This window comes from Centrocercus urophasianus, unplaced genomic scaffold (assembly GCF_019232065.1).
Source record: "Centrocercus urophasianus isolate 14NV4802_14NV808 unplaced genomic scaffold, USGS_Curo_1.0 seq_16, whole genome shotgun sequence".
In the NCBI taxonomy this organism is placed as follows: domain Eukaryota; kingdom Metazoa; phylum Chordata; class Aves; order Galliformes; family Phasianidae; genus Centrocercus; species Centrocercus urophasianus.
Genome location: NW_024884711.1, coordinates 31,592,129 through 31,615,167, shown reverse-complemented (window position 1 = coordinate 31,615,167; position 23,039 = coordinate 31,592,129). Strand labels below are relative to the sequence as shown.

Genomic DNA, 23,039 nt, shown 5'->3' with positions numbered 1-23,039 from the left:
CTCTCACCTGTAGCCAAGATGACACTGGATCGTGAACTCAGACCTAGGAATCCAGAAATGCTCCACAGTTCTATACCTGATTTGTCACCATCGCAAGTAGGTGAGATAGGAAAAGGATGTAGATATCTAACCAGCAGTAAATGATCCAATATGTAGAGGTTATAATCACTCCCTCAGTTGCCATGTAAACCTGGATACACCTAAAGTCTCCTACATTTTGTTGGGTTGTATGTGCTTATCCCTGTCAATAACTAAAGGAAATTACATGTTCAATGGAGCAGGTATTAGAATATAGGTCTCCCTTTTCTCTACGTAAGTAGCCTAACCAATGTGTAAAATATCTTCCTAATAGACTGTAGAGTTAGATTAATATTTATACTGTGCCTACTACTGCTTAATGAAGGAATGTGAAATGGAGCAATGGCAGCACAAGAGTTTGAAACACTTCTCACGCTTCAGCTTCTTTACGCCACAGTGCTAAAGCTTTCTCCAAGGCGGTACACGTTGGTATTTCCTAAGACAGTGAGGGGAACTGAAACTGAGTGTCACATCAAGAATGCATCTCTGGCTCTGAGCACTCAACTGCTTAATGTCAAGAGAACCCAGGCCTTATTTGCCCTCAAGGCACCAAAATTAGGCAGTGCAATATGGAAATAACAGGTCCTGAAAAAATTTCCTCTGATCAGAAATGAAGCTATATTAAGAAAAAACTGTCTGCTGGTGGCCCATCAACATGATCCGTTCAGCCATCTTTGGTCTTCTCCCTTCTGAGATAGTGGTCAAAACAGCTGAAACCCGTACCTGCAAGGTTCCCTCCTGTTGCTGCAGCTGTGCAAATAAAGCATTGCCAATAGTAGTCGTGCAGGACAAGCTCTCTCATTTGCAGTCCTGACACATCTCACTTGCACATGCCACAAAATGAGCTCATCAGCACATCAACAAAAACAGCAGAATGAGAATTTCTTCAAACATTCCACTCCTTTCCAAACACAGGGGGAATCCTCCAAACATTTCAGTGATTTATCAGAGAAGAGGCCCACCTTCTACCACAGGAGACATATTCTGCTGCGTTTTGTTGCTAGACAGTCCTCTGCCTTTAATGATTATTGATTTATATAAACTTTCTCCGTCCTCCCTGCTGAGCTGCTTGGGATGTTGAAAAAACAACTGAACAATAAAAATAGCATAAAAGCAGAAGAACAAAACATTTAAGAGCAAAATAACCAGCAGAACTAAGAACGAGACAGTAAACAGAAACCAAAATAGAATAACTTCAGGGGGTCAGAGAGAAAGACAGCATTTAAACAGAAATCAGAGTGGTAAAATAGACACAGACAGCAAGAAGATAACATATGCAGGTAGTGAGACCCCACCTGAGACTGGCTAGAGTAAACTCTTAAGCCCCACAATTACACAAAGTGCCAAGAATAATCAAAGGCCATGACCTCTTTTTTCTTCAAGGATCCAGAGCACTCACTATATATATCACAACTATTTATGATTTAAAACAAACTCATCCAGGCAAATTTTGACAGGATTGTTTGTGACATGTCTGAGATAATAAAGCATTACCTCAGACTACGGAAATGAACCTAGCAGACAACAGTGCATCGCAGTGCAATATTTCAGACACTGCACACAAGACACACATGGAGAAAAAACAAACATTTCTTTGAATCTGCCTAGTGACCACAAAATCTGCTATGGACTCCTGACTAATAGAGCACTCAGTAAACAGAGTGGTTTCAGCTTTCTTTTCTCCTGTTTCTTAATGTATTTCTCAATCAGATGAAATGAAATCCTACTTGAATTTAGCTCAAGGTTGCAATTTATTTTTTTTTTTATTTGTTGAAAATAGCATGGAATGACTTTTCCCAAATTGACTCTCTTCTCTGTAAGTCATTCACCATCAACTTGCTTGCTAGTCTCATCTGATCAGTATCTGCACTCGATCCCACTGTCCGTGTTGCCTACGAAGATGCTCCACAGCACCTGTCCCTGCACTGATCCTGGAGGAACACCACTCATCACCAGTCTCCACTTGGACACTGAGCTGTTGACTGCAACTCTCTGAGTGTGAGTGTCACCATCCAGCCAATTCCTTATCCAGGGAGCAGTCTCAGAGAGTGCAACCACACATAAACAATAATACTCGTTAATTTCAGTATGAAAATCTGATTAGTTATCTATTATGAAATTAATTTCTCATCTCTATGTTCTTGATCACCTGTGATATCTGCTATATACCCTGCAGAGTCAAAACAGAAATGAGTGCCTCTCACAACTGCAGCATTTGAAAACAAAAGGCTTTTGATGTTGTCCAGTTGCACAGTTACTTGGCATGTGAGAAAAACCTAATGCAGTAGAGGTTTCTTTTCCAGATGTAGCTATACTGATGACACTTATCCTAAATTGAGAAGCTGTGCAAGAAAAGAAGCATTCTGTATTTTTTGTGTTATTCCAACAACCAACAGCAGTAACACAAAGTCAGCTCAGACGGGGGTCAAACCAGATCAAGTATCTTCCTGTGAACCTAGTAGTGTTTCACATCTTGGTTACAGAAAAGTTACAAAAAGAGCAGCTAAAAATCTAGTTTAGACTTTTTTTAATACTCTTGCTGACATCTGAAATTGGCAGATGCATTCACATTTCTAAATCTATATACGTAAGATTTACACTGTAGATATTTAGTGTCTCTTCTGATTCAGCTATCTTCCACAATTCCTGGGTCTTCATACAAAAGAGCGTATGATTGTCTAACAGCACCTTTGTTGAACTAATGGTTGATATACATAGGGCTTTAAAAGACTTGTAATGGCAGCACTTGCCATCTCCTCTCGTAGCAATGACTGGTGATTACTTCAATGAAGATTGCCTGCTACAATGCCAGTAGCTTATTTGGGTTATGATTTTAAATATGTAAATATGCCTGGGGGCCTGGAAAGTAGACACAAGTTTAATTAATATAGATATAAATAGCTAACTAAATAACCCAGCACACAGACTTTTTCAGATTAGTTCTATATAGGTTTCAAGTCAGTGCCATCAATAAAGAGAGCAAAAAGTATCAGCTGTCTGTATGGTCCAGGAAGCTCTGCCAAAGTGTTTCAAAACAACATTTCAATGATTCAGCATACTGGCGAATTCAGATTAGGAGATTAAGAGAAAATTAAGAATGCTTGCTCTGTACCCCAATACATGTTATATTTGAGAAGGATTAGGCTAGCTAACAAATCAAACATTAGCAGATATAATATCATACTATTGGAATATATAGAATTATTTTTTTGTCAATCTGACAACTTGCATACTTTGAAGAAGAGATCCGACATGAAGAAAAGATCTGAAGATCAAATCAAAGCTACAAGCTTTAAAAATAGTCGTAAATTTAACTAATCCGTATAGAAAATCCCCAAATTTAGAATGAAGATCAAACCTCTGGCCAAGATACAATACTTGAAGAAAAAGTGGAAAGACTTTCCGTATATGAACAAAATTTCCTTTTTCTTAAATGTCATTACAGTCTGTGTAAGTACCACCATATGCCATAGAAAGTATCTAGGTACGCAGAAAACAATATTAAACATTTTTTTCAGCGAAAATGACCACAGAAAATGACCATAGTAAAAATATCTATTTATCAGGAAAAAAAAAAAAGAAAAGGAAAACCAAAACCTGAAGATCTGGAAGTGTTTCTGCAATGAACTTCATACACACCACAAAATAGATCCTCAACTGGTTGCAAAACATTCTCAAACAGTATCAGAAGCATGCTGCTGCCTTACTGGAACTCAGCTGTTGTGGTAGAAGAGGCTATGGTTTCTTACGACAAATTCATACCTTGTTACTCTTTCACACTGCACAGGGATTTCAGCACATCCAAGGAACACACCGTTCACAGGTACTCCAAATAACTACCTAGCTGTATTTTGCTTTTTGCTTACTGCCTTTCTTACTACTCATTAACCAATCTCACACAGGATGTACAGAGTAGGGACTTCCTACTGTCTGCAATACATCAGAGGAAAAAAGACAAGAAACTGATAGTCCTATCTGCCAAGAGAGCTAAAACATCTGAAGGAAAACATTAATTTCAAGATTTACACAATGCTGTTGCTCACAAAACCTTGCTAATCTAGTATGTAACTAACTCCTTACAGCACTACTTCTCATCCATTCTACTCCATCCAACTTCTCACTGTGTATGTTGGATGCAGCTCAATAGAAATTAGTGGAGAAGTTCTGACACACAATCCTCATGGAGCTGGAATCTACCTTTTCTCTGTTATTATTTTTATGGTTTAATCTTTTCAAGCCTAAATCAAATATTCTCAGATCTCTATGAAAGCATACCTATCTTCTGTAGCAGTATAATCACATACTACTGTACTCTTGAAAAGATGAGAAATTTATCTTTAAATATTTGTCCTTCCCTACATCTTTAATAAAACATTGTAAAATACTTTCATTGTTATTATTAGTAACAGTCGTTTGTAATGCAATTCTTACTCATTGATCAGGACCCTGCTGCGCAGGGCACAGCTAAGCCAAACATCCCTGTACCAAAGAGTTCATAATTTAAATATGAGAAACCACACATCAATATAAAGGAAGAACAAAGAAAGAATAAAAAATTTATCTTTTACAGTTATGTAAGTGGAGGTCCAGGAAAGGTGAAGAAAGTTTGCAAGGATTAGTGAGAAATAATTTTATGCAAGCAAAGAAGTAGCAAAATGTACAAGCTGTGGTTTTCCAGGTACCTTCTACAACATGTAATTGTGATGCTGAAAGAAAAGTCAGTACTGCATCAAGGTACAAGGTGTCACTTCTATCTTATTTTCATTTCTGTACTGTTTAGTTGCTCAATTCTGAATTAATTTTCCTACTGCTGTGTTAGACTATTGTGTTTTAACTCTTAAAGGCAAAGTTGCCTATTCTGTTTTCTCACCATCATCCTTTCCTTTATAACATTGCTTTAACTAATTGAACAATATGCAGTAAGGCTTCACTTCAGGCTTCAGCACCCTGGCTTATTTAACAATTAACATCAAGTAATAATGAAACTTGTGTATGATTGAAATAATTTAATATAAACTTGATAAAAGACACACTGTGAGAGAACTGGGTAAAAGTGTTATTTTATTCCACTTGCAATTTTGTGTGTGATAAATTAGTCTCATTTTATCCTCTTATTTTTTATGTTCTTTTTTCCATATATATTACCTTGGAATTGGTTTAAACATTTTGCCTTTGAAATTCTTCTGTTTGTTTCTGATAACTTTGATTGAATTGACATATTTCTCTCTTTGCTTCTTTTCTCCCCCCGAAACATGTAAATCTTACGGAACTACATCATGTCACTACAAGAAGTCCACAATGGATTCAGATTTCAAAGAGATTAGTATGCTGTATATTGGCTCTGAAGGAAAGAACATTCCTTAATAGCTTCCTCAAAACTTGCATTTATTTGCAGATCCGTGCTTGGTCCCATATATGAAGAGGATCAAGAAATCAAATAGTTTTGTTTGTAGAAAATTCTATTGTTTTTTTTTCTATGGGGTCCTAATATACAGTGGCTTGAAAGGATTCAGGATTGTGTCATGTAGCATCAGGCTGTTTCTTAGAACAACTAATTCTCTTTTTTTATGAACATTTTTTTTCCACCCTCAGTTCTAATGTTAGTTCTAAAAACAGAATTCCAACCTCTGCCTTCTTGGTGTGGTACAGATTTAGGCCCAGGAGCTATGCTTTTCACTGTTCCATTCTCATAAATTGATCTGTTCAGTTTAATGATGAACCTTACCCTAACTCCTGCCTTTCATTTTTTTTAACAATGGCAAAGATGACTATATCATTCTCAGTAATAGCTAGAGGAAATAAAGCTTATTTTCTGCACTAGTACTTTCTGATTGGGTTGGATTACTCTATAGCATACCTTATATTTTACATTGTAAACTTGTCTCTGTTCTTGTAAGCATTTATATTAATTTCCAGTTCTCTACAAGTTAAAAACTAATTTCTTATTTACATCAGGTGATAAATGGTTTTGGTGCATTGATTTTAATTCTACTGATCTCTTACCCTAGAGTTTATAAGTGAGATGTTTAATTACAGTGCTACACTGTAGTGAAAGCTTTCCACTACCACCATTATAATTCTGTAATATTTTTTTCTGTAGAAAGATTTCACTAGTTATCAAATTATTTTGCCTGAGTACTGGATACTGCTTAACAGTATCTGGCAGTTGATATTAAAAACTGTTACATCATCGTCTGTATCTTCAAGATTCTCAGCAGGAAGAATGACTGAATAAGGGCAGTCTCCGTTCTTGACGGATGGAATCTCCCTTCTTACCAATCTCTTCAGAAAACCATCAACTTCTCTCTTGCTTTACCATAATGCATTGAATTTCTCAATTCTCCTAATCCTTAACTATTATTTGTCCTGTATGAGGTGACAAACTCAGAGTATGGCTAGAAGAAACATAATCCTACATACATTGAAGAAGAGGGACCTAGGAGAAAAACGAGTAAAGATGCACATTTCTGCTACTGCAATATTCTGTAATACTGTGAACACCTTTCAAGATGGAGATGCTGCTTTTCCCTTTTCCTTTGCCTTACGCTGACCCAGAGTATACTGTCAGGTGATATGCAGTGAGATAGGTAAAATGCTGTCTTTTATCACTCAGTTGTACACACCGCATTAGTCCGTGTCTTAATTTTAATATCACAATCTCATGTTCCAACCCAAGGCATGCCCCCACTTCACTGGGCATGAGTTTATAACTCCACTCAGTTTCACATAAGATAGTTTGGCACTACTAGATTATCTAAGTAAAGTCCTCCTTACACCTGAAATGCTTCTGCTTTCATTTTCTTTTGGGTTCTTGTTCATGCAGATCACAGCACCTCTGAACTTAACAAACAGGCAAGAGCAGAGTCTAGCTTCCATGTAATTCAGAAGGTTCAGCACAATTTAATGCACTTTTACTTGACCACAGCTGTTACTCCTTAGATCTTATGCATGAAAGCATGAATAAACAGTAAGAAAAGACATTTTGTAGAAAAATATAAAAAAGTATGAGCAGGTACCAGGCTTCCACTGAAAAGACACTGAAAGACACTCCGGTAAGTGAAAAAGAATGACTGAAATTTATGTCCCACCAACATGCAGTCTCTCAGGTGCTAAACTAATTAGTGAAGGTAAATCACTAACAGACGTCAGGACTGAGTACTGTTGAGAATATATCTAATGTTGACTACAACCTTCAGTATTTTCCTTTCTGGTGCAGTTCAATCCCAGTACCTCTGTAATATGAAAAACTCACTTTCAGTTTTACAGTTCAATAAAAATGTGGTATATCATTTTTATTAGCTTTTCTGTAAATGTTCTGCCACGTTTATATTTTGAACTAATTACATGAGAACCTTTATTTGCGTATTGATTTTTCATATGCTTAAGTCACTAAAGTAAAATTTGAGCATTGTACATATTGATGCAGTGTACTTGCCCAGTGGTGAGTGTGGTCATCAAGATACATTTGTCTGAGATAAATGTTCCTATCATTTCTAGCCTATACTCTACTGAGATCCATCAATAAAATAAAGGGCATAAAATCCATCAATAAAATAAAGGGCACAACACTGCAATAATATTTTTTCCTGCTTGCTATTCTAATTCAAAAGAAGCAAGGAACCAAGGGATGACTTTCACTAATTAGGCTTTTATTTTCCAGGTATTCTTCAGAATTTTTTGTGCTTGCTTATGGCACAGTGGTCTCCCACCCAAGTGCTAGCCAAACTCCCTAATGCATTCACTTTGGAGAGCAACGCAGTAGATTTTCAACCTGCGCATATGGTTATATAGGCTAAAACCAGCTAAAAAAGCCATGGGTAAATATTGTACATAATTTTTCACAGTCATGTCTTTGTAATACTACTCTGAAGTGAAGACATTAACTTAGGAAATTTTTCCATATGCAACTTACTATATTCATGTGAATGACTGTGGCATTATGAGTAAAGAAGAAAGGCCATACTCCCCTGATCACAAGAATTATTCCAATGAATGAAGGACTGACAAGATTGAATCACTGCAATCCAGCAGTGCAAGACAGTCATTTAAAATACAAAGGTTAAAGAAAACCCAGTTGGTTCAGGTCACCAACTTCTGTCCTTTTCTCTCTGGATCTCAACCCTTCGCACGCACACAAACACTTGGCTATTCAGTGAACCTAGACTCTGACAAATGTGTCCTTCAAACTCAGTTCTCAAAAAAGCTTTCAAGGCAGTGAAGATAACACTTCCCTCCTGCAATCCTGTACCGCACTTTCGGATCTGTGGGAATTGAAGCCTATGTTTCCTCTTGGTACCACAACCAGTACAATTATGAGCACAAGAGTTTACGATAGGAAAGAATGGTAATGCCAGTACCTCTACCTTCACTGACCTACTATAGTCCGTCATTTATAATGCCCACTGCATCTTCCAATGACATCTCATATTTTACCACACAATTCAAAAGTTACAACCACATGAATTTACTATAAGGCTGAATGCTGCCTGGTGAGGAAATCCATACTTGGATATTTTTAAGACCTATTTGTATAAAGCCCTTTAAAACTTTGTCTAATATCTGCGCTTACTGCTGATCCTGCTTTGAGGAGGACATTGGACTACAGCCCTCTTGAAGTCTCCTCCAGTCTGAGGTATTCTGTGAACACAGCACGCAGACAAACCCAAAAATACACAACACTCTCCTCACTAAATTCCATCTATACATCTTCCTACCTGCATGGTGTCATTGCTCTACTGGGTTTCTAATACATGAAACAATTGTTATTTACAAGGAAAGACCAATCTAATCAGGGTCATGAGACATATAGTTGCAACTAATCTCAGTTTTAAATGTGAATAATCATATATTCAACCATTTCTAGTTATTTCCTTGATAGTAGCTACTAGATATTTTAGGATAGCTATATCGACTTGTAACAACAGAATCACAAAGAACTATTATTGTTTTTGCGCTACTCAAAATACATTTATTCAAAAATCAAAAAATGTTAAATGTTAAAAAGTAAAGAGTCATAAGCATTTCCTTAGTGAGATGCAGAGCAAGAATACAAGTGTTCTTGGTGCGCATGGGTTTTCTGTAATCTGAAGCAAAAGCTTGTAAAATGGAGAATGTACCAGCTCAGTCTGGGCTGCTGCACTCAAAGTCAGCTAGCTCCCAAAAAAGCTACCACATGTTAACTTTAAGTGTATTTGTCTAACAATGACACTGACTGAAAAAGACAATGTTGCATAAGTCTCTGGTTGGTTCCCCAACTTCTCTGCCCAAACAAGACAATTTATATATAAAACCCTGGCAATATGACCTTTAAAATCTACCTTTTCTTCTGGCTGGACATATAACCTGCTATAATCTAAACAGAAGGAAGAACAGGAAGAACTTTTTCTAGAATACTGTGGAAATCTGTGATGATTATCTCAGAGGTGAGAGCTGTCCTTGGTCTCCACTGGCATGAATACTCCTCTACACAGGCCTGTTCTTCAGCTAATGTGAAACAACAAGAAAAAGGCGTTCATCATTAAGAGTTTTAAAAACTACTTTACGAGTAAAGAGCATGTAGCTATATACTGAAAAATAATCAAGCTAAAACACCTGGTGCATGACAGGGGGCACAAAGTCTGAGATTCACTCCAGCACATCAGTACATGCACTGCTAAATGTGTTGGAAAAAGCCATGTCTTTCAGTTGGCCTCAGTGAAAATCAACATATAAACAGTCACTGAACTCTTGCAATGTGCCACTTCCAGGCATACTTGAGGGACAAATGCATAAAAACATCACACATTATTCCATTTTCACATTCATTAATGCCAAAATCTAAGTTCTCTTGTGACCTTGTTGCTCTACTCAGGGCTATGACTAATGGAGCTACCACAGTGTTCAAGGCTCACCTCTCCTGTTCTAACATATATATGGAAGACTGAAGGGAAAAAAGCCTAGACCATATCTATGTTCTGCTACACCCTACTTTTTATTTGGTCTCATTGGCCTAAAAGCTAGGTCTCTCTATCTTGAGTGTGAAACAAAGAATAAAACAGTCCCTGAAACAGATCTTAACACCTACTCAATGCAACAAGATGTCTGAGCACAATGAGATTATTCCAGGTTACACTACTGAACTGCTTAATGAATGTTAGCAACTCAATGCACTGCAGCTATTTCTATATACTGAGAATAATACTGCTTTGCTATAATTAGAAGTTTGGAAAACCGATGGCAGCTGGAAATAGAAAGAATTTAGATGTTTTGAGCCAAAAGATGCGAAGATTGAAGGGAAAAATCCCAACAGCTTTTAAAAAGATGCTCCACAGCCTCTCCACTAATCCATCTTACAGTGTAACTAATTCTACTATTATAAAACTACCTCGCTGTGTAACATAATTTTCACTTTATTTTAACCCTCTTCCCTGCTATATCAAGAGCATGGAGAAGAAATTATTCTCTGCCCCTTTCGCATCACGGTACTCACTAATTTTTATCACTGGCTCTAGAAATTATCATAATACTGCATGAATTTTAGAGTGCATCCTGGAGTTTCAGTTGAAGTAAACTAGTAGTACGGAAAATGTTTAATATATCAGATAACCCACCCAGTACCCCAGGATACATTTACCATCAACAGAGCCCAGAGCGTGAGTCACCTCGTGTTCAGGTTGAAATCTAAAATGGGTTGTAAAATGCCCAATATCTCGTCAATAATTATTTGGTAAACATTGATGACTTCTTCAGGTTTGGATACGCACATAAGAAACAAAGAATCATAACATAATTTAGGTTGCAAGGGACTTCCAGAAGTCACCTAGTCTAAACCCCTTCTCCAAGCAGGTCTAATGAGGTAAGGTTGCCCACGTCTGTGACTATTCCAAGGCAGGAGACTCCAAAGCTGATGTCAGCAACCTGCTCTGATAAATAAAATCTTTCATGGTATCTAAACAGAATTTCCTGTTTTCCAAATGTTTTCTAAAATCAGCTGAGATCTCAACCCCAATGGAATTAATCAGCTACTCTATTACAATGTTTATACTCTATTGTGTGTTTGATGAAGGTCTTCGCAACATGAAAAGTTTTCAATCCTGCATCAATGCAAGATGTGTTACAGTACAAGCAAGAAAGGAAGTTAGTAAAGGTCTAAAGCATGTCCAACCTTTTGGCTTGCCTGGGCTGCACTGACTGCACTCTCAGGCTGCATATACATAGGTCGCATCAAAAGTAACCTCCTATTTATTTTCATAGAAGCTATAACAGATATGAAAAGCACAGTAACTCTGACAGAGCAAGTTATCAGCTATAAAATACTATTTTTCAGCATACACACCACCATTAGCTACGGGTTTTGGCCAGTGATAAACAAGAGCCTGCAAGCCATGCTTGTCAAAACCTGCACCAGCAGAGGTAACCCATGGTCACTGTTGCCACTGCTGGAACACACCACCTCACTGTGCTCACATACACTCGTTGGTCTCCATCAGTGTTCAGCAAGTGTCAAGGAATGTCTATGGGTGCCATTTTTTCTGCATGGAGGAATTAAATTCCATATCTTTGCTTCATCTGCACTTCTGTGTCAGATATCGTTCTGTCAGACTGCCTCTCTGCTGCTATCTGTCATACAGCAACAAGTTTAACAGCATATGTGTTGGAAGGTTCCACCTCTACTACCATACCACTAACATCTGCCTCTGACAATGTAGGCCAACATAATAAAAGAGGAGGCATTACTTTCAAAGCAGCTTTCCTAAAATATATACCATAGTTAATGTATATAAATAACAAAACTTATTTAAAAACAGGAGAAAACAGGAGAAAACACATGAAATGAGAGGCTCAGAAACGACAGCTGCCCAGCAATTGCTGTGTAAAAACTATGCATTTTTAATAGACAAAGCTCCTCTGCCTTGTTATAATTCAGGAGAAATCTGTGTGTTGTTATCAATATAGCAGAATTTGAAAAATAAATTTTGGTGGAGATCATCATTAGAATTTTCTGTTTGTTAGAAGGGTATTATAACAGCTGTTTTTCTCCCCAAAGGCAGCTGGCTGGTGATATTATTTTTCAATTAATGGCACTACACTATGAATAGATTACAGCATGTAGACATGAAAACAATGACAATTAGTTGAAGAAATTAAGCAATGCAACAAAGTAGGTTTTGGTTTCCATTTAATTGGAGGGTAGGGAAAGTCATAGATGCAATAAAGCTTTTCTGGACACAGCAGAATTGGTATGGTGAAGGCTCTCAGAACAATCCAAGGCAGACTGGGTGAATAAATACAATAAAAGCCAGCGCTGGGAAAGCACAGGGAGTGGAAAGTAAAGATGCAAAAGACTTGAGCAGTGTTGAGAAAGTCTAAGGAGAATTTTTAATTTTTAAATCAGAATGTAATATTGCATTGAATCCTTAAATAGATTATATAAATCTATTTTTCAACCTTTAGAGATGAATTTCTGACATTTTATTCTTATAACACCATAGATGCACTGAGGCAAGCTTTGTAATCTGCACTTAGTTGAGCGTGAAAGTTAAGTTTTTCAGTTTTGCCTTCCAAAATACAGTAGAAGAAGAGATGATACAAATGGGAAAAAATATTTTAAAGAAGATCACCATACTGCAGTGCTGTCTGGCCCAAAATGATGAACTTCATTTCCTATTTTAAATTGCATTTCATCATAGCTGCAGAAAATTTATCTGAATCTGCCTAATTAAGTTGTTACATTAGAACAGAATAGTTGAATTGAAAAGAACCTTCAAAGATCACTGAGTCCAACTTCAGGGCTGACCAAAAGCTGAAGCATATTATTGAAGGCATTATCCAAATGTCTCCTGATCAATGACAGGCAAGGGACATCAACCACCTCTGGAAAGCCTGTTGCAGAGTTTGACCATCATCAGGATAAAGGAATTCTCCCAGTGTCCAATCTAACCCTCCATGGTGCAATTTCGTGCCATTCCCACCATGCCACTGGTCATCAGGAGTAGAAGCTGGCACTTCTTTCTGCTTCCCTTCCTCACACTGCTGCAGAGAGCAGGGAGGTTGCCTCCTGACCTCCTCTTTCTCCAGTGAAAGAAGTAGCCTCATCCCCTTCCCACAAGACATGCCTTCCAGCCCTGTTACCAGCTTTGGTGCCCTCTTCTCAATGCTTTCAAGCATTTTAATGTGGTTGTAATATCATAGAGTCCAGAACTGCACACAATACTCCAGGCCACACTGATGCTAAATAATAGCAAGATAATCACCTATTTTGACCAGCTGGTCATGCTCTGAACAATGCACCCCAACATGCAGTTTGTTCCTTGTCTGCCAGGGCACACTGCTGGCCCACGCTGAATCAGATTGTCTTAAAGCATGTTTTCCTCTATCATAAAATCAATTCACATAGCTAAAAAACTCTACCTCTGTGTGCACACAATTATGTTTTTAAACAACATCACAGAGAAGCAGAATACTCCCAAACAAGCACAAACAAAACTCAGTTTAGAGCTCAAGTTTTCTTTCCCATTCTATCTTGCTCTGTTCTGTGCTCCTTTTCCGAACAAGAAGTAGGTGAGAACATTTAGTATACGCATACAGCAAAATGTCAAGAGTTCTCATTTCAAGGACCCACACCCCATAATTCACAGCTTGTGGTAATGCAGTTTTTCATTCCTTAAAGATGATATAACGGACCTCTATGGCTATGTTATATATATGTTCTCACACCGTACACACCTACTGTTACACTTTCTTGCCCTGGATCATAAAGTCATGGAAACTCCCAGTGAATTGAGGACCTGTGATATTGCAACCCTGGTGTTTCTACATTAGCTCCAATTTTCTTTGTTTTTACTGAATATATTCTTGAAGATGGTGAAATAGATTAATTTCCACCAGATTATTTATATGAGCTTCATTACCACACTAAGTCCCTCCACTTAAACCTTTAAATCAAAATGATAAAATTTAGGAATAATCACCCAATAAGTAATTACCCACGTATGAAAAAGAACCCCACCAAATACTGTGGGAACACAAAACTGCTGTTACAGGGAAGTCAGGTGTATCCTTTGCTTTTCAGCATCTAACAGAATGTGTCCTCAGAGAACATTTTTATATCATATGAGATGCAGAGAGGGACAAGGTCCCACCAGGTATCTATATCCCAACTGGGAGGCAGGATCATCGGGATTTTTCAAGAGAATGGTTTTCCTCATAAAGTGTCCAATCATCATTTTGTACTTGCTGCACATCTTACATTGTCCACGTAAGTGAAAAAAGGAGGAAATGTTTAAACATTAGTGAAAAGCTGCGGGACGCTTCAATCTGCTAATTCCCCCACCCAGCTCCATTGTCTTCCCTCTGCATTTAACGATCATGGACAGCCGTCTCTTGCACCTAACAGTATCCTTTCTCTTCAAGTTGGCTGCTGATAGAGAACTCTTTCTTTACTACCAGTACCTAAGCATCCCTGACACTGAGCTCCGAAAGATGGTCAGTCACCAAAGGACATTTGCTCTTTCTGGAATACAAAAGTTAGAGTTCAAAACAAGAACTGGGAAAGATGCTGAAGAATCGGTCACTGGTGAGCATACTGTAGACACAGCACAATGTGAGACATGGCAAGGCTCTTGAACTGAAGCCAACATCGTACAAATGCTGGCTGGTTATGATAAAGCCTCTGCCTTGAGAAGACACTATGTGGCTCCTGATTCTCTAGAAAAGCAAGCTGGGGCTGCCATGAAAAGTAAATTCCTCACTTTTTGCTGTATGGTACGAATTTCTGTGCACACTTTACATACCCTGCACAACTTTCTCTAAGCAGAGCATAGAGAGGTATCTTCTTTCAAGGCTAAAACTCAGTTTGACTCAGAACACTGTAAAATTTCCAAGTAAATATACTGAAATATTTCTTAAGCTGGAGATGGAGAATTTCTATAAAGACAATAAAACATTCAAGCATTCTTAAGAATATTTACAGAACATGGCAAATTTTGTTAATCATATTAGGCTAGTCATTACAGTAACAGTTTTGATAATCACTTTTGTCACCAATATGATTCAAGCATTTTCTTAAATTGCTGACAAATACAAATACCTAAGTTTTCAAAAAAGATGCAATTTGGCTTACCGGAAAGTATAGAAGAAGTGATCCAAAAAGAATGGTTTCCAACAGCACCAGACCTGAAGCTCTTATACTCTAGAAAACAAAACAAACAAACAAAAATACGGAATATTAGAAAATTCCTATTCAACACATTACATGGATACATTTTGAAACTGCTAAAATGGCTCTCAGATGTGAGAAACTACAAATCATGGGAATAACAGATATGAATTTAACAGCACATTTTTTTCTGTACTATTTAAATGCTAAGAAGTCCTCTGAACGCTCTGACCTACCTATTTAATATTAATGATTCAGCTTTCACAGTATGTATGAATAATCTACAATTTTATTGAATACAGATTGTGCTCTTAGATTGAAAGCACCTTCATCTTTCCTGGAATTTTATACAAAGATGTATATGTTCAGTCATTAACTTGTCAGGATTATAAAATATAGTGCCACTTCCTCACTGATTCTAATGCAGTCTCCATCATAGTTTTATTCCATTTTAAAATAAAAAAATCAATTCTTTTCCTTAATATAAAGTTTGCTCCATTGATGATTTATGTATGGCGCATCTGTACCTTATCTAAAAGACAAAACATCGACACCGCTTTCCATTTCTTTCCTTCCTCTGAGACAGTGTTTCATCCATTATTTTGGACTAAGGCATTGCTCTCCTAACTGCAAGCAATACAGTCAGATAGGACAGCAAAAGAGGCTTTGCCAAAAATCTTTTGAAAAATCCCCTTATTTCACATCATAAAATCCTCTCATGGACTGGAATCAATGGTCTGTGGTAATCACTCTAATGAGTTTGGATGAGAGAAGTTTATCTTTCATTAGTAAGGCAATCATTAAAAAAACGATCTCTGTCTGAATGGATTCACAGATGCATTTTTGGTCCCACAGGGTACAGTTTCCACTTGCAAAAATGGTGGAATTTTATAGATGGATCTTTTCAGTGTAACCTGATTTCATATTTCAGCATTAACTTTTTTGACTGGTCAGTGTCTTTTGACTTTTACAGGTCTGACATATCAAATGTATGATGAAAGATCAGGAGAAAATTCTCAGAGACCCTTACTAATATTAGACTGTTATACCAGCAACAGTGATATTTAGCAGGGAAGGTCGTGTAACACCGGCACATTGGCACAGACACCAGTGGTCTGATCTCCCACCTTGCTGAGAGTTAAATTTGGGTCAAGTACCAGAAAGTGAGGACCATTTTAAGCCAGTTCCTTTCAGAATACAGCTCAGCTGTAATCCTCCCATGGAATAGGACAGGTTCTTTTTCTGAAGGTACTCTGTCATATCATCCATGCCCGTGATCTAGGGTGCTGATGTTTGTGCTCTGTATGAAGTTAGCACTGAATTGTGTTTGCACACTGCATTAGGAAACAGCTTATGAAAAGCACGCTGAAATGTTTATTTTCAGAAGGCTTAGAAACACAACACAGACTAAAGATTTAAAGTTCTTTTGACTTTTTCCTTCTGCGACAGTGTAATGTAAGACTTGCACATATATTCAGTGCTCAGGATAAAAAAGAAAAGAGACCACGAGATTTTTGTATCCCCCCTGAGTAACAGTGCCTTGTTCTGTTTTCCTAATTTCTGATGCAAATTATTCCCCTCTGCATGAGAGGGGAATAATTCCTAGTTCAGTCAACCTCATTTCCCGCTCTTTATTCCCCACTATTAGAAAGTTCTGCCTAATGTCTCTTATACTTCCTGTAGTGCATCTTTAATTCACTATTTCTAGTTCTGTCAGCCATGTGCATACAAGTTATTTCCTTATTTTTCACAGGCATTATTCATGCATTTGAAATGTATTATGGATTCTCTTTTCTGGATTTTTCCAATTCTTTGATTTTTCTGTGTAGGTCTTTACCTTGAACTTTCACATTGTGAGTTTCACAGTAAGGATTACAAAATTATTCTGTTACCTCACTCTAAAATTACACTCTGCACCTGAGACCTAAATACTTCTAGCAAAATTTTATTAGAAGGTACGTGCTTCCATGAAATGTTTCTTTAGAAAGCAAAGCAAAACAAAGAGAAGCACTACCAAATAGCTGAACTACTATAATTGTATCTCCCAACAAGGTGCAATGCCTGCCATAGCAATTACTGAAATGTGAAAACCAATCCACAAGCAGAGTTCATGCGTGCACTTTCATCACTGGGCTCCTGTAATTCAAGGCATTTGCTACAAAAACCAAAACTGAAGTCTGTTTTCTTTTCCCTTCTCAATGACTATATTATGATATTGGATAATCTGTAAGCAAAATCCCAAATGCAAAGAGCTAGACAGTGGGAAACTGAAACGCCAATGTCAGGTTTTTTAGGCTCACATATTTCAACTGTTCAATGACATACAAAATTAATTCAACTCAGTTAGAACTCCATGGAATTTGGATACATGGGGAGCCTCAGCCACAAGTCTCCTAATGGGAAAATGGTCCAGCATTCCCATACTGCATTTCTCCACGTGGAAGCACTGTCCTGCCTTATTTCATCTACTGGTATGTACCACAGACATACACAAAGCACATATATCATCAGACAAAAAATGCCCCAAACAAAACACACTGATTCCGTATTCGCAAGACATTAAGTTGTTATAAGCATCTCAAAACAGTAAACAAAGAGCTGAAGGGAATATACTGTCTTTTATGGCTGATGTAGTAAAATTGCTTATGTATTCCATGATATGTATTCTCGTTTATGTATTCAAATGCACTCAACTTATTCAGATGGCAAAATAAAAATCAATACATGTATATGACTTTTCAAGATTGATTTCTGCAGACACTTCTGATACAACAGCAAAAAGCTGGAAGTGAATGTTCAGGTGCCAGTTATGAAGCCATTAAATAAAACATTTTCAGGTTATTTAATTAAGAATGACTCAGTTTACAGCTTGAATGTTTGTGGCGAATGAATCATGCACACTGCTATAGCATGTAGAACAGAAATTGCATATATTTTTATAAACTATAAATGATAGTATGGTTAGCTGGCATTTCTAATTAATGTGCAACTTCAGCATGAGCAAGACATAAAACTTCTGTGCAGCACACAAGAAAAAAAGATTAGAAAGTTTAGAAAAGATTAAAATTTGCCCCCAGTAACTTTGCAAACACTGGCACCAAAGGCACGGCTATAGGCAGCACCACAAATACTTGTTTCTATAGAACTCTAAAACATACACAGCAGCAAGTATGGTCACACAAGTCATGGAAGAAAACTTTAAAGGAAGCAAATTAAAGAATGGAACTAAATGGCATTCCATAGCCTCCACCATTCGCTCTCCACCTATGCCATCTGCACAATTAAAAACCTCCCAGACTTCAGGGCACTTTAGGACAAAGTCCAGTGGAATTTTCTTCCACTTGCATGTAACATCAGCTTCATTTCTTTTTCTCTTCCTTATCAGTTGCTTGTTTGTTTGCTTGTTGGCATTTATTTTGCTGTTTGTTTGTTATTGTATTTTTATTTATTTCTCTGGCTGTCCACCTTCTGTACAGTTTGTTTATTTGCTGTTTAGCTTGTTTGCTCATTTCCCGTGTTTACTTATTTGCATCAGAAAATTTGTCCTTTCTGTTTTTTCCCCATCTCAATGGTTGCATATTGCTGACACATAAGTTACACTGAAATATATTTTACTTCTAACATCATAGAAATTTTTATACTTACTATCAGTGATTTTCCACATTCTTCACATTTGTTTGCTTTTTAATTGAGATATTCATGATAAAAAAAAAAAGATGTTATTTTAAGTCTTATTTTAAGAATGAGGTTGACTGAACTAGAAATTATCTGCAATCCGGCCTTCATCCAGCAACAGTGAAAACAAGAAGGATGCAATTAAAATAGTATGGCATGCATTATGATAAAGGTGAAAACTAGGTATGTATTGGCTTCTTTTTCATCGTGAGATGAAGTTTCTTGGAGAGCAGCTACCATCCTCAATTTCTGCAATGAACAATGACATAATTCCAGCAAATCTAATGCAAGTTCTCAACCATGTGAGAAGTGTAAGCAAACTGGCATCAGTTGTTTCATGTGGAGCTATCAAAAGAACCAGCTGGAAAAATGCAAGACTGAGTTAAGTACATGTTAGTAAATTCTAGCCAGTAACAAAGTAGTGTGAGGACATACAGGCCCCTGGTTGGTCGGCTTCTTAACTTCTGAATCACTATGTCATGTTAGATCTACACAGAAAAACACTACGCACAGTAATATGTTTTGCATCTGCAGGTTAAATACTCCAAGAGGCGTCTGCAGAAAATCTGACTGTGTGACTTGGGCAGCAGCGCAGGCTCAGAACTGATGACATACCCTCACATTACACAACCCCTGCAGGATGGATTGGCTCTCCAGCTCCAAGAGGACAAGACAAGAAGTGTTGCCAGTTCTTGAGCTCAGGGATGTAGCTATGAACAGCTGAAATGCTACTGACCATTTGCCCCTCAGTGTCTACTCAGAATTACATGACTGATGATTTAAAGTAGTTAAAAAGTTAAAAATATTCACAAAAGCAAGATACATTCCAGGTCATGAACAGCTCAGAGGTTGGTTATCACACCTATGTGAGATTCAGGATTTGACTACAACTCTGCAACCCAGGCTGCTCAGTCATGCCAAGTGATGTCATGCCACACGATGTAGCATGTTTCTTGTATAAACAAGTTCAAGAATAGCTGCAATGAAACTGTCTTTGTAGACAATGAGTCAAGGTCACTCCATGGCAGATACTTTCAGCTGGTCTATCAAGATGCTGCAATAGAGCGGAGACAGAGCCTAGGTCAAGGGCAGGAATAGCAAAGTCATGTTGCTGAGGTCTAAGCCAGTGAGAAGGGGGCCCTCCTGGGTTGGGGGGGAGTCCAAACACAAGGATAGTCAGAGACAATTCACCATTCTGAATTGGAAAGACCAGGATTAAAGGCTGGCACACTACTTCTGTTCTCCTCTGAAGCAAACATAGCTGTCTTTCTGGAGTAGTTCTTTTACAGAAAGCTTTACTCACTGTTTATTACAAAAACATAGATACTTGTAAGCTTTCTCATGTATCTTTTTCTCATTAATAAAAACAAACCAAAAATGTTGTTACAGAAAGCAAACTATTCATCAGAGTTTTGTGGCGTTCTGTGAAGCAATCAGGAATGCAGTCCGGCTGAGACAGAAGGATCCCAACAGTACCTTTAGTACAAAGTAACTCACAGAACTAATCGAAGCCAGCAGGACCAGGGCTACAACATGCTTTGAGAACTGAAGACTTGCACAGAAAAAGAAAGCATGAAAGAGAAAGAGCACGCTCAAGTGGAATATATTAGATTCTTTTCATACGCTTTTAGTAAAATAATGGGTAAAATCCCAACACGTCATGGAAATATACAGCAGACCATGACCACTCAGTGCACAAAAAAATAACATGACTGAGGTTCAACTACTTCAGTGGCACGCAGATGATTAGCATGTAGATCATTCTGATTCCGTTATGAGTGTGACATCTATAGCTTTATAGGCTATAGCGTGTTTCCCTAAAGTTCAGAACTGGACTCAGTATTCTAGGAGCAGTCCCACAGAACAGAGAGGACTAACAAACTTTATTTCGCCTCCTGGCTGTGCTTCTGCTTTCTGGTATATGGTTTTCCTGAATTGTGAGGAGAGCTCACCACTGGCTCATATTCCACTGGAACTGCCTACTATTTTTCAGCCAGCCTACTTCTCCAGATAAAGACTTGGAGACAAACATATGATCATGCATTTCTTAAGAAAATGATAACAAGACAAGGCATAGATCACCACCAATCGCACTTTAAGACTGGGTTTCAGCAATGTTTTCTAGCTGATTGCTGCTTCCAATCTTGGATCTGAAGGAGCCGGAACTGTATTGTTTGAAGCAATAAAAATGGAGTTTTGCTCTCTGTTCCAAGTAGGATCTGCATCTGCCTGATAAAGAAACTGACCAAAACAGAGGGAGGAAAACTGAAGTGATAATTACAAAGGCTGGGGAGCAAATACATATTCTAACTCACTGGAGACATCATTAGAGAGTAGCATGAAAGGCAGATCACATTTAGATCACAACAATTCGAATGCAGTGTTTCAGTGCTACTGCACTTTTTGGTTTGCTCCCAAATCTTTCTCTAATGTAGGAAGTAACTATTCCTCAATTCCATGTACACTATTGCAAGTCTACCTCTTAACTTAGAAATTTACTGCAGATGGTGAAACTAATGAGCCGGTGGGTACCTCCTAGTCAGCACAAACCACGCATTCCCAGAACTCCCTTCTGTTTCTCCCCTACCAATATGCTTTAGCAGAGTACATTTTCCTGAACAAAGCTGCAAAAACCATTATTTTTTTAGTCAAGGGCTGCTCTATGCCTTTGAATTTGCTCAGTCTTCAGTCTATGTAGAGAACGTCAGTAATGTTTGAGATAAATAATAATTCCCTATCTCCAGATCTCAGAAAGTAACACAATTTCTACAGCAATTCACATTAGTAAAGTCCTTTGTGCCTCTTGGGTATTGCTAGAGGGTCATAAACAAATGCTTAACAATTACTGGCACAAGGAAATAAAAAAACAACCAAACAAAAAAGCATAACTGGCCAAGTTGCATCAAGTGTAACAAAGCAAAAAGCTAAAATGATGGATAAAAAGGAATAAAATACACTGCATTACAATTCTTGGCAGAGTAAGTAATGCAGAAAATGCAGCAGCCACAATTAGCACTGAATTTACAAATGTCAGGGTACAAAGTCAGTCAAAGTAAGCAGGAAAGTAAACCATTGTTTTTATTTCCTTTGTGATAAATTCAAGGAATGATTAGAACTGCTACTCAGTAAAAGGGAATTTTCAATTGCCTTAACAAGCCTAACTTCATTATCGCTGACTGTCTTACAAAATTCAAGCAACTCATTCACAAGTAGCTGCAGAAAATGCTTTTCACTTCAAGGTAGAAATGGTTGCATCTCTTTTGGAGATTTCTTTGCAAAATATTCAGTGTGAAATTCCATGCCCTCAGCCTCTTTACAAACTGACAGGCACTTTTTATGACAATTGTTCTCTTTGAGAAATAATCTCCTAATTGAATATGGATTGCAAATACAGTAAATATCACAGCAAAGGCCAAATTTCCAAAGATAGGCTCACAGTTACATTTTTCCACTTAAGCTGTATTGGCAAGTTGTCAGAATCTTCTGGCATTTGCAGTTTTGTGCAATATTCCTAAATTAAATAAATACAATCCTCATGTTTTTTTCACTACGCTTTAAAAAATACTTATGCAGAGGTCATTTTTTTTTTCCTATTGCTAGTTACAGCTGAACCCAAATAGAACATAATTATTAAATTTACTTTTTACTTAGAAGAAAAAAAAAAAAAAAAACAAGAAAAGCAAAAGGTCAAGCAGCCATCAATCAGAAACCAATTTCATTAAAAGTGCACAAGATGTCAGGCAACCAAGAAATCCCCAAATACTTTATTTTCCAATTCATGTGGTCCTTGTTCCTTTCTGTTATATGAGTAATGAAATCTGCTATGATATATCATGATGGAGAGAAATTGTTCTGATTTTGAAGCATAAAATCTGCTGCATGTAAGTTGCAGTACACCATCTACAGTACAGATAACTTGAAAAAGTATTATCATTGGAAAATAACTTTTAAAGTGAAAATAATTAATGTCCCTCAGACATCTTTGTTGTAAGACCAGGAATTCCTTCAGCTAAAATCAGCATACCTTGGTCTCATCAAAGTATAATGCATCTGCAGAAAAAGAAAAATCAGTGAAGAGGTAAATAATGTTCACGTTCTGTTTCAATTTATTCACATCCTTAGTAATTTAAAAGTTGAAAATGTAAGATAA

At 37.4% G+C, this 23,039-nt stretch overlaps 1 protein-coding gene across 1 annotated transcript in view; it reads right to left on the bottom strand.

The window, feature by feature from the left end:
- Positions 1–23,039, bottom strand: part of GPR158 (G protein-coupled receptor 158) — a 176,865-nt gene that overhangs the window by 64,564 nt on the left and 89,262 nt on the right. Inside the window, exon 5 of the mRNA XM_042817439.1 lies at positions 15,179–15,247. Within this exon, the coding sequence (XP_042673373.1) occupies positions 15,179–15,247 (69 nt within the window). The remainder of the gene's footprint in view (positions 1–15,178; positions 15,248–23,039) is intronic.